The sequence below is a fragment of the Dryobates pubescens genome, chromosome 5 (assembly GCF_014839835.1).
Source record: "Dryobates pubescens isolate bDryPub1 chromosome 5, bDryPub1.pri, whole genome shotgun sequence".
NCBI lineage: Eukaryota > Metazoa > Chordata > Aves > Piciformes > Picidae > Dryobates > Dryobates pubescens.
The window spans coordinates 35193838-35206323 of NC_071616.1; the positions used below are offsets into that span (position 1 = coordinate 35193838).

The window sequence follows — 12486 nt, forward strand, 5'->3', positions numbered from 1 at the left end:
TCTAGTGCGGCCAGGGGAGAGCAGTCATCCCTCACAGAGTTCTGCTAATATATCTTTGCTGTAAACATCAACACCTCCAGATCCTACCTCTCAGTGTCGCAGACGACCCTTCATCCTGACCTCCAGTAACTCTGTTAGTCTTGGCATAACCTCTGAGGTATGCTGTTCTGCTGAGTCCTGCCATTTCCACCTAGCAGCTTTCACATCCTTAATCCTCTGTTATCTTCTCCTTTCCTAAGCTTACCAACCAGTAATGCCCATCAACAGACAGGGAATATTAGCATGGCATTGTCCCAGGGGCAAGTAGAGAAGTCCCCTCAGTATCTCTTGCACCTCAGAACCACCTCCTGTTTTCCTTCCTTTAGCTGCCCTGGGCTTGCCAAGGCCCAAGAAGGCAACAGGCTATCGGCTGCCCTTACCTCTTTGCCCAGATCCTCACGGATAACTTGCTCAATCTCCTGCCTGGTGCTCTGTGGAGCTTGGCTGTGCAGCACTTTGAGGGTGCGTGTGTACTCCTCCGGCAGCAGGTAGTCCAGTGCTCCCAGGTGCTGTCCCACCTTGATGAAGGTGCCTCGGTTAGCGCAGCACAGCTCACGGAGGCGCTCAGCAGAGCGCAGGTGCACCTGTGGAAAGACCAGAACATAAGCCAAGCCCTTCTGCTGTCTGTTACATGCACACACACACAGATGTACTTTTCATTTGTCCAGTATTTAAACAGACCAGGGATTTACTTTCTTGATTTTGGGTATCATCATCCAATGTGTCAGCTAAGTATTAGGACTCTGACTTGATTTAGAGGGGCTGAACCAAACGAGATGCTCCCGAGTACAAAGGGGCTTTGACGCTTATTTGCACAGGCACCAGGATCAGTGACAGCACATCAGTTTTTGGCTCTATCCAGAGCCACATCCTTGCACAGAATAAGAAGTCTAGCCATAAGGCAGCACTGGTTTGTCACTGTGATCCACCACTACAATGTGCAGTTTGAGAATCCCTATTCAAAACAATGTAAGTCAGAACCACAACTATGTATGTTAAGACTCTTATGCTGTGTGATGAACAAAAGTGAGAAGAAAATCACAGATACCATCCCAGAAACTTTCAGGAACCTGGAAGAAGAACCTGTTAAAAATCAGAACTTCCTATGTCTACTTGGCAGTAAGGAGGACAGTATGTGAGAAGTCCTTCATGCTTCTCCGTTCACATCACAAGGAGAAAGTACATCCTTCTAGTACAACTAGCTCTTGGTCTTACTCCTTGCATTGCCAAAAAAACCCTGCAGAAGAGTGTTTAAAAACTAACAATTAGAAGACTTGCCAGCTTTGCTCATGGTTGCCAAAATGCAGCCAACAAATGAGAAAACCCGTCACCAACCTCTTCTGCATTTCAGCTCCTGAGGTTCTTTCTGCCTCTCAAGAACAAACCAGCCACCACATCCTTCAGTGACAATGATTTATTCTGCCTTTATTATTCTCACTAGAAAAGCCTCCTGCCAAGGACACAGATATACTCAATATTCTTTAATAAACTTCAGATAAGTTTACTCTGATACATTAATAAAATCTAAGCATGAATCAATGACAAAAAATAACTCTGCACCGCTCTCCTGTTAACATCTGACACCTATCTGCATGGAGGCTCCAAATTCCTCCAGCTTCTCTAACTGAAGGTCAAATCCTGTATCTGCAGACCTCATCTGCACAAGATTCCATTAAAAGCCTCAAAGTATGTGGCAGAAAGGAACGCCATGGCAAACATGCATGAACAGCACACACAGCCACCCCATTTAGCAGCTGCCTTCCCCCTCTGTGCAAAGCAGTGCCGTGTCACATCACAGGAGAGGGTAAGCGTCTCACATTTGGGAACACATCAGGGGGCAGACCGGGTGCTGAGCTGCAAGTGCATGAAACAGAGGCCTAGGGGAGTGTGAGGAGAAAGCCTAATGTGCAAGTCTCACACTCCATGTGTGAGACTTGACAGCTTGATGCACACAGACAACACACACACGCACTTCCCCAAGTGGGCATGCACAGGCAAGCCTAACTCACGCTAGGAAAGTGAGCTTCCCCTAGCACATTGCCCGCTCAGAAGGACTCATCAAAATACCATCCATGAGCATGCCTAGTGTCTCCCACACTATCATGCTGTATTTTACACACCAGCTTCAAAGCTCATGCTCTAACAAGCCAGCCTCTGCCCTGGCTGCTTCCCCTGCTCTCCTCCCCTGTGTGTCTGGCTGGGGTAAAAGTAAGCCAGAAGGGGACAAGAAAAGGAAGCTGTGAAAGAGAACGAGAGAGCAAGAAAAGCAGTGAGGGCATAACAGGATGAAAGAGAAAAGCAGTGGGAGGGAAGGAGCTATAGCAGCTGGGTAGTTTGCGACAGCACTAGGAGTGCAGCCCATTACAGGGAAACAGCTTTTATGCAGCTCTGATAATCGCCTTCTGCCTGCTGCCTTCAGTCGTGGAGGAAAACCACCTGCCAGCACTGAAGGGGAAGGGGGACGGTGTCCTGCCACCCCCCCTGTTAAGCATCAGGAAGCCATAGCCCAGGGCACCAGCAGGAAACAGTGGCAAGGCTCCTGGCAGATGTACTCCTAAAAACCCAGCTCTGAGTATAGGCCAGCACAGGGCCCTGCGACCTCCCACAGGCACAGCAGGAGCCCAGCAAATAGCCTCAGGCTGAGGCACGGCTCAGGGCAGAGTGGCAGCAACCCTGGGGCTCTGGCACTGTGCTGGGCATGAGGCTGGGCAGCCAGGCTGGGGTTGAGATGCTGGCTCCAATACACCTACAGATCCCCATACAGATCGCCAAAGGAGATAGAGAAAAAACAGATGGAAAGCTCAAGTAGCTGAAAATGCAACTTGCTATAGACACACTTGGATGAAACATCCATCTTTATGTCAGTCACAGCTGAGGAGGAGGCAGAAATAGCCTCTCTCTTCTCTAGCACAAGAAGAGAGGAAATTTTGGGCCTCCCAGACTTACCCATCCTGTAGAGAAGTCAGTTGGCCTCATGGGCACAGCAGTCCTGGCCAAGGCAGACTAGTGCATCCTCAGGAACAAAACTCTCATGCACCCCATCCTCCACCATGCTCTCACTCTGGCTTGGTTATAACTCCTAAGAGACAGCTGCCCTGGCTAGCTGACCAGACCAGAGAATATCAGCTCCTAGCCCTCCCCAGGAGAAAGAGGATGACCAAGGAACTTATCTCAGATGAAGGAAATATATCTATAGCCCTAGGTCACATTAGCAGCAGAACTACAGTGAGAATGAAGCAGGACTGTGAATGCAGCTTCTGAAGTTGCTTTTCTTAGCAACCAGGTCAGGATTTATAGTGGAAAAATATTCCTAACACTATTAATTGCCTGAATCTTCCCAAGCTAGATCACAGTCCAGAGAGAGCACTTGCTTCTCTGATAGATGACATTCCCTTAATCATAAGCAAGAGAGCCACATTTCCACTACTGTGTCCAATACTGTTGACCCACACTTCTGTCCTACCTTGAAGAAACTGCACAGTAAATGGAAACCCCAGAATGGCTCAAACCTTTTCTCCAAGGAATCCCACGAGATATTGCTCTTCGTTGCCCAAGCAATACCTTGGAGACTCTTCTCATCAGAAAAAAGAACTGGGAACAACAGCCAGTTAGACATGGACCTGCATTATGCCCAGGAGCTCACTGCAAGGAAAGGAAGCGTTTCATGTGTTGAGGATTGCCAAGAATAAGCCTCCATCAGGAAGCACTTCAGATCACAAATACTATCTGACTGCATATATGGAGGATGCAGGTACTGGGTGCCTTAAAAACAGCAATAGAAAACCTAGAACCCATTGCAATGACAGTCTAGTTGCATCCAAGGGGCATCAAGAAATTGTAATAAGCATACAGCTAATATAAACTTCTGTAGCCTTCACTAATGTTATCCATCCAGTAATCAAGCTGACTGACAGCAGGGATGCTGCAGGGAGACACACGACTCTAAATTGGACTGTTATTGCTTCCTTTTGTACTCACTTCCCTGCCTACCTGTTATGAAAAAGCCCATTCCTCAGCACACCAGATACTTTCCATTCAAATGCTTCCTTACACCAATACTAACTGATAATACTGCTAATCACAGACAGATCCATGTCTTTGGAATTTGAATAATTTCTGCTTCAATATACCCCACTACCTAATACTTGATTATTTGTGTACATTATGTATTACATCCCTAAGGAACTACCTGCTTGCCCATATGAGAGTAGGGCATTCCCTGTGTTCTCACTTAGGCAAGTATATTGTTATCTCTTCAGACCTACAATTTTAAGTTAATTTGCCCTGGTACAAACCCCAGTTAAAAAGGCATTCCCCTAATCCTCAGTTTTGACTTCCATAGCTCAAAATAGTCTCAGTACAGATCAAGATCCTTCAGAAATTCCACCACAAGAGTTGGTTGCCAATGCAAGAGCCAGGAAGCAAGAAAGAGAGCTTTATAGCTTGCAAAGGGTAAAGAAGCACAGGGAACTAATGGAGAGAGCCCAACAGAAGGCTACAAAGATGACCAGGGGACTAGAACATTTCACTTATAAGGAGAGGCTGAGAGACCTGGGGCTATTTAACCTGGCAAAGAGAAGACTGAGAGGGGATCTCATCAATACACATAAAAGGTAAAAGTCATGAGGATGGGGCTCTGCTCTGCTCTTCTCAATGGTAGCCAGTGATAGGACAAAGGGCAATGGGCACAAATTAGACACAGGGTTCACCTGAACTTAAGGAGAAACATCTTTCTTTACTTTGAGAGTGACAGAGCATTTGACCAGGCTGCCCAAGGTTGTGAAGTCTCCTTCTGTGGAAACTTTCAAAACTCACCTGGATGCATTCCTGTGCAACCTGATCTAGGCAAACCTGCTTTAGAAGGGGGGGTTGGACTAAATGATCTCCAGAGGTCCCTCACAAACCCTATCATTACATGATTCTATGACAGAGATGATCACTTAGATTAAAATGACGATTTCTTAATTCTCAGTTTCAGAAGCGAAGGAAGAAGGAGCCAAGACAGCCGGCAGGATGAACAGGGAGCTCTCTACAAATGGAAGGATATACACAGTAAACCTGCATCAGACAGCTGAAATCTGGTGTTGGTGCTAGAGCCTTGTATCACTGGAGCTCGAGGCAGCTGAAGTTAAAGCAAACACTTTCCGTGATTTGTGCAAACCTTCCCTGGAGATCAAAAGGGACTTTTCCCAGTCACTGCCAGCCCATTTCACACTGAACAGACATGCAAGCCCCCACTATTCAAGACTCTGAAAATCCACACAAACATACTGACCTCCCACCTGTGTTACACATACCCCCATACTTTCCCCACTAATGTTCTGAATGGAAAACATGGCTTTTAATAATCCATACAGGTGAGTAAGAGGTGGCTTAGCACAAACTTCTGATCTGAGATGTCACTTGGGTCAGGAAACATTCCTGCTGGACTGAGGTCCATCTCTTCAGCCAGTCACTTCCCAAGCTGCCCTGGAGAAGAGGAAGCCGTGTTGCTCAACTGCAGCCCAGAGCACCAGTCACCTTGCTGAACCCTGCCCTTGCTGGCTGGTGCATACACAGCCAGAACCAATCGCCTGCTCAGGTTCCATCTTCGTTTTGCTCCAAGCTTGGTCATTTGTGCTCTGATTATCTCTCATTACTGACGACCTTGCTGTAATGAGTTTTAATCTGCCTCATATTAATTAGAAACATTTTCATTAGCCAGCTCAATTTTAGGTAAATAGCTAATAGAAGCAACTCAGCTGCAATTAGTTATCTGTGGGGCAGTTCAAGAGAAAAATCAGAAGGGAGCAGCTGTTTCCCCTCTAGACACCTCTGTGATACAATGCACTACTCTAAGTGTCCTCAGCAGGGAGAACAAGGACCACAGACAAATGGTCAGAGACAAAAGGAAAACAACATGTTAAAACAACTCGGATGCAACACTTCTATGGCTATAGCATTGCCTGTCTACTCTCTCCCACTAACAGTTCTAGATGTGACTGCTGAATACAGGAATCTGGGAGTCAGGCTGAGTCCTTTACACCTACAGACATCACCTCCAGTGAACAAGATTCTGCTCTTGAAGCTGTTTTACCTTGTGACTGTACAACACATTCTTCATGTTGTACAATATCTTCTGGGGCATATACACTTGTGTGAATGGTAGAATAGAGTAGAATAGAATAGACCAGACCAGGTTGGAAGAGACCTTCAAGATCATCACATCCAACCCATCACCCAACACCATCTAGTCAACTAAACCATGGCAACAAGCACCCCATCCAGTCTCCTCCTAAACACCTCCAGTGATGGCAACTCCACCACCTCCCCGGGCAGCCCATTCCAATGGCCAATCACTCTCTCTATGAAGAATTTCTTCCTAATATCCAGTCTAAACCTCCCCTGGTGCAGCTTCAGACTGTGTCCTCTTGTTCTGGTGCTGGTTGCCTGGGAGAACAGACCGGCCCCCACCTGTCTACAACCTCCCTACCTCCCTCCCTACCTAATGGTACTTACACACAACGATATTGCATGAGAAGGAAGGACCAGACCTATGCATACACAGATGTAGAATACTTGCAAAGTTAGCAGGTTCCCAAAAGTGCCCTCAGTGCTTTGCAGTTCAGATAAGGCTGGTATACAAAGAGATCTGTCCTATGCTTCATTACAGAGTACCCATGGAGGATAAGAAGAAATTCAGCAGCGTGGCTGCAGAAGGCACAGTGACATTTATAGAAGCCGCAGTGAAATTAGGCACATGTCTCAATCCATTGATCACAGTGCCTGCAGCTCCTGTTACAGAGGCAGGTGAAATTATAATAAATTTGACACAGTATCTCTCAAAATCTTGCAAACAAAATTAATTCAGCTCAGTTTGGATTAGACTATGTGAGATGGCAATGAAAATAAGATGAGGGCTGTAAGGACACAGCTTTGTGTTTAGCTGTAGTAGGGGGCCCTCCCAGCCATCAGCCATATTAAGCCCCGTTTTATTTGCTGTTTCCAGGTGCTGTAAGGAACAAGATCAACTGAGACACCATGTTCAGGAGTGTTCCATAAACAGGAGCTGCTGCCACATCTCACAGAAATCACAGACTATTGACTGAATGGCAAGAGATGATGTGCAGCAAAGATGCCCTGAAGGGAGAGCAAGCCACAGACAGCTATGTCCATGTAAGGAGACCCTGAGAAGGCAGTAGCATGGGAAGTGAGGTCCTGGGCCATGGGGAGGGTGTGGTAAAAAGCCAAACAAGGCCACAGTGGGAATTGTCTCTCACTGAAGCTTATACAGTAGTAACTATGCATATGTAGGCATCACATAGGGCAGAGGGATATAGAGATGGTGTCTTCACTTAGAAAAAGGTCTTAAGTTTCACAGGGACCAGAGAGAGCAAAACATATAAGGAAGAGTACATCAGGAACCACTGCAAGACAGATGAACCAGTATGGTATAAAAGAGAGTTTCATGGCCTGCCCTCAATAATAAAATGAGATGTTGCCAAAAGGCTGACCTTGTAACATTCTCCAACTTCTCAAGAGGTTGAATACTGTAAATGTGAAGGAAAACATACAGGGTGTTACTAGGGTGAATGAAGAGGTGGAAGATGAGATGAAATGAATATGAGGGGAATGTTCACTGATGAATATTCCTGGCCTTCAAAGAAAAGTGTAGGAACCCAGCAGCAGGCATGACAATGGACATTTGACAGCCTCTTCCCTTAATCCCCACACACCATTCTGCAATAAAATGCAGCTGGAAAAGCCATGGACTCCACAGGAAGCACTGACAGACAGAAGAGAAACCTCACTTTTCAGTGTGTCTTTCAGCATAACAAGATGGATGGCCAAAGCACAGAAGGAAAGATGGAGACAGCTCAGCTAAGCCTCATCTGATTCAGCAGCTGAGGGTCATGACAGGGTAGCTTCACACAGTCTGCTCTCCTAGTGTGGGTGTGCAGGAAAGAAGGAGGCACGAAGGCAGCCGTTGCAGCTGGAGGGGAGAAATCGTCACATCCACTTTGTCAATGCCAAAGAATCTGGGCTGACATTTTTCTCTTCCCAACAGTCGAATCCCACCCTACCAGCTGCATGTCACAGCTGACCTCCAGTCAGGACCCATCCGAGTCAACGTCAGGCGATTAAGCTACGCAGCAGCAGCTTCTCCCCCTTGTACATATGCAACTTCTCTCCCGGCAGGCCACTCCAATGGCCAGGGGAGTGCAGCAGGCAGGCTCCCTCTCTTACAGCCACACAGACAGCACTCAGCTTGGTCACAGAACACAGAAAGAAGGGTTTCTACTGCAGGCTCTGCAGAGATCTCAGTACAGCTCCTTACCAAACAGAGAGGCAGATTCCTTCCCCCCTTCTTCCATCTGAGAAGCTCTGACCTTTAAAGTACAGACCTCTTCCCATAAGAACAGGATGCCTGAAGAAGAGACAGTAACACACGAAATACCTAGAAGTGATTCAATTGGACTGACAAAGAAGTCAGGAAAAATAACCATGGTTTTATGCCATCAGTTCCAAAAGCCTGCAGTGACTGCCACAGCACCACATCCAACAGACAGAGGGGCTACAGTGCCAGTAAGCCACCATCAATGGCAAAGTGCAGGTCTTCTAAAAGTGCCTATGCTCAAACAAAAAAGCCTTGTTACTCAGAAGGCCTGTTCTTTGCCAAGTACCAGTGTTGCTGACTTCAGTGGAAAAAATTATAATAAATACATACATACATATATATTAAAAAAAGACTCTAGCTTTTTCAACTGGTTATCACCACACAGCTCTACATCAAGAAAGCCAGCTAGTCCCAGCAATGTCACCACTATGGGAGACTGACATCTCTTCTGATTCATACACAATCAATAGACTTGCTAAACTAAAATTAGAAGCTAAGGTCTTTCCTCCCAGCCACTCTTGTGCTTTCTCACTGAAAGCAATAGGTTTGTGCAGGTGCCAGTGGAAGCAGAATTTGGGGAAAATAGGCTTATGTGGGTGCTAGTGAGGGCAGCATTCAGTCTACTGAATCCTTACAGCTGCTGGAAACGCAGGCAACAGAGTTTATATTGGTTTTGAGAGTGCCACTTCAAAATAGCAAGAGATAGCAGTTTAATAAAGTAAAACATGAATATTTGACATGACACCAAGCTGAGATGAACTAAAGCAAAGCCCAGGTGATACTGCATGTTGGTTATTCATCATTGAGAGCAGATTACTTTTGCTGCCACAATAAGCAGAAGGAATTACCCCCAGCAGCAACAGAGGCAACTGCTTTTATTGCAGCTGGTATCACAACGAACAGCATTGTGCATGTCCCCCCTGCACTTGTCTGTGGCTCACCAAGGTTGTGAAGGGAATAAAACTGAGATTGGCTTTGTATACAATTACATATTCAACATTTTGCCCTTTCCATTGCCAGTTGTTGAGTTTTCCCTCTTATCTAAGAGATGAATGAGCATCCACGTGGCAGGGATGCTGCACTGGTAAATGTCAAACATATTACAAGAACCTAGAGTAAAATAGTCAGTAAAGCTGTTGAGTATCATGTCTCTTTCCAATTTTAAGAAAACTGAGTGGCCCTCCAGCTGCAGACTCACTGTTAACCCTGATTTTATTTACAAGGAATTGGGTGCAAAAGGAAACACTTGATGTGTGATGAGCTGGGCACAGAGCCAAGAAGAAAAGGAGCTGAAAGTCTCCACCTCCAGGTTACCTATCCCACCCAGTATTACAGTGAACATTTAATAGTCAATATTTAAGAACAGTTCAGTCTAGAACACTATAAACCAGATTTCTGCACATTTGCCTGTGAAGGAAAACCTTATCCTCCAGCACTCCAGAGAAGCAACAACAAATAGCATGAAATGGGTATCTAGGGTGAATTTTCTCTTGATTTAAAAGATGCTGATTACTACAGACCACCTGTGCAAGTACTCCAAAGGGCAGGGTAGAAGAAAATTAATCCATCACTACCCAGTTATAACTTCTCTGAGGAGAAAACTGCAAAAACAGGCAGCACTTGCCACAATGTTAAAAAGAAAGCCTCGCCTAGGAATCCACAGGTTCAGTCTGAATCTCACAAAAGCAAAAGCCAAGGTTTCTTCGTCAATAGGGGGAGAACCTGGTATAACAGACTTACCCTGGACAAGAAAAAAAAGTAATGACACAAACACTAACACAGCAGCAGAGATAACAGGCAATCTCCATCAACAGGTTAGTCAAAGGCAGCTAATTTCAAACCTTGGGTAGAAGGTAAATAATAAACTGAAAGCAAAAGGCCTTCCAGAAAGGTGATCAGAGCAAAACCTGACAGAAAAACAATACTGTTGAAGATCCTCCAAAGAATCAGACCTTGCTGGCAAAATTCAATCACTGTGTATAGCCTCAAAGAAAAATTTTGCATGACACAAAAGACCACAGAGATCCTACACAGAAGGATGAAATCACAATAAAACTAGAAGTTGGCATCAGCAGGCAGGAGAAGATGGAAAATGGCATAAACATGGTCTTGGTTTGTTCTCTGGAAAAGAGTGGAACTTGACTTAAACAGGAAACCCTTAGTGGCAATAAAGCAGTCCAAATGACAACTTTATGTCTTGTTCTAAAATCCATCAAATCCACAAGTCCAGCATTTCTCACTTCCAAGCCTTCACAATGCTGCTCAACCATGACCCAGAGAGAAGATACTGGTCCGATACCAACCAGGAAGACCTCCCTTTCCCATGGCAATGCCCAGGCTCAAGCTCATTTTGGCACATGGTATCAGAAAGCCAAAAGCTCAATAAAAGTGAGCTTGGAAACCCACTCTATACTTCAGTCCTAATTTTGCAAATCCCCCATCTCCAACAAACTATGTTGGCTTACAGAGAAGCACATGTCTGTAGCAGTCATACAGAAGCTGTTAAATTTTACTATTCAGTTGCCTGAAAGAAGAAAAAGAAAGAAATGCCTTCTGTTGGCCTATTAATCTGTCATAACCAGATTCTTCATAATTAATTTGTCCCTAACTGTTGCTTTGTAATGGTACCAAGAGAACATTTCAGGAATGGCAATTACCTCTGGTGTCAAAATGATGAGGAAAACAAATGTTCAACCATCAACAAAACGCAGTGTCTTTTCCACTCCCACCCAACGGTGGGTGACAGCACTGCACATCAGAATTACGGTGCAGTTAATTACCAGGCATGGTGCAACTGAGAATTCCTTCCTCAGCTTGAGATTACATTTGTTGAGCAATGCAGGTTGGAAGGAGGTGCATCTGTCACTGGGATGCAGGTTGCGTGGAGAAGTGATCTTACCTTGCTTCTTCCTTCATTTACTACACAGCCAACAATTACAAGCAGTGAATGCTATTTAAAGATGCCTGCATTTGCCTTTTAATGCTAATAGGAAATATAATGGGTTTCTAGGTTATTTGTAAATGGAAGAGCTCCTTGGGTTATGAGCTTATTGGATTTCAGCATGTTACAGAATCCGACATCTGTTTCTGAAGTGGGATTTCCAGGAATGAAGCTAAGACACACACAATGTGGAGTTCACCTCTCCAGGTGAGGACCACATTCTGCCAGAGCTGGGGGAATCCTACTCCAGAAGGGCCTGGGGCATCCTGCTGGCTCAACTGCCAGTGACAGAGGTGTGCAAAGCTGCAGCCTGGGAGAGCTTTCCTGTCTGGGGTCTCAGTTTTCTCAGAAAATTAAGATTGTAGCAAGTCTTTGCCATGAGAGTTACTAATGAATGCAAGGCTGAGTGAAGTCTGTATCAGCAGCACAGTGTGGGCCAGGCAGGTGGCAGCCAGGACTGAAGCATCAGTAGGGAGAAGTAAAGGCAGAGCTGGGTCAGGCTGCAGGAGAATCAGGAGAGAAGGAAATTGATTCAGTTCGGTGGCAGTGCAAGTGGAAGAGAGGTCAGCTGTGCAGGGTAAGTGTGAGAAGCTACAGATGGGGATGCACCACAAGTGCACGTGTGGAGCTGCTTCTGCCAATGCATTTTGCTCAGTTCTCAACCACGTTGTCAAGCACTCACTACCCTAAAGTCGTTTGGACAGGTTTAAAAGAATCAAACATCAGACTCCTTCCTGGTACAAACTCAGCCCACACCCTGTGGCCTTTAGGGTCAACAGAGGTAAAGGAAAGTTGCAGCGGATCTAATTCTGATGGTCAGGGTTGCAGGAGTTTGTACAGTTCATGGGAGTTCTTCACATGCATCAGAGGTTGCACACACTTTTTGTCTTCAGGGACACAGTCCATTACATGCTCAGAGCAAGGAAAGCATGATACCAGCTACCACCCTTGCTGTTTCTCACTGCCCATCTCCCAGAAGCCATCAGTTCATTATAACAATGTTCCCCAGTCAAGGATCACCACTTCATATATTGGCAACGAATAGCACCCAATTCAGACTGCCACAGCAAAACCTCAGCTTACTGGAAAAAACAGAGACGCTGTCCTGGAGAGGAAGTGGAGAGAGAGT

The 12486-nt window shown here is 45.7% G+C and overlaps 1 protein-coding gene across 3 annotated transcripts in view; it reads right to left on the reverse strand.

Annotated features, from left to right (window-relative positions):
• Positions 1 to 12486, reverse strand: part of ADCK1 (aarF domain containing kinase 1) — a 75094-nt gene that overhangs the window by 47570 nt on the left and 15038 nt on the right. For all 3 annotated transcript variants that reach the window (XR_008462264.1, XM_054161987.1, XM_009909345.2), the window contains exon 4: positions 420 to 623. Coding sequence is in view for 2 of the 3 variants with exons in the window: in XM_054161987.1 (XP_054017962.1) it covers positions 420 to 623 (204 nt within the window). In the remaining variant the exon portion in view is untranslated. The remainder of the gene's footprint in view (positions 1 to 419; positions 624 to 12486) is intronic.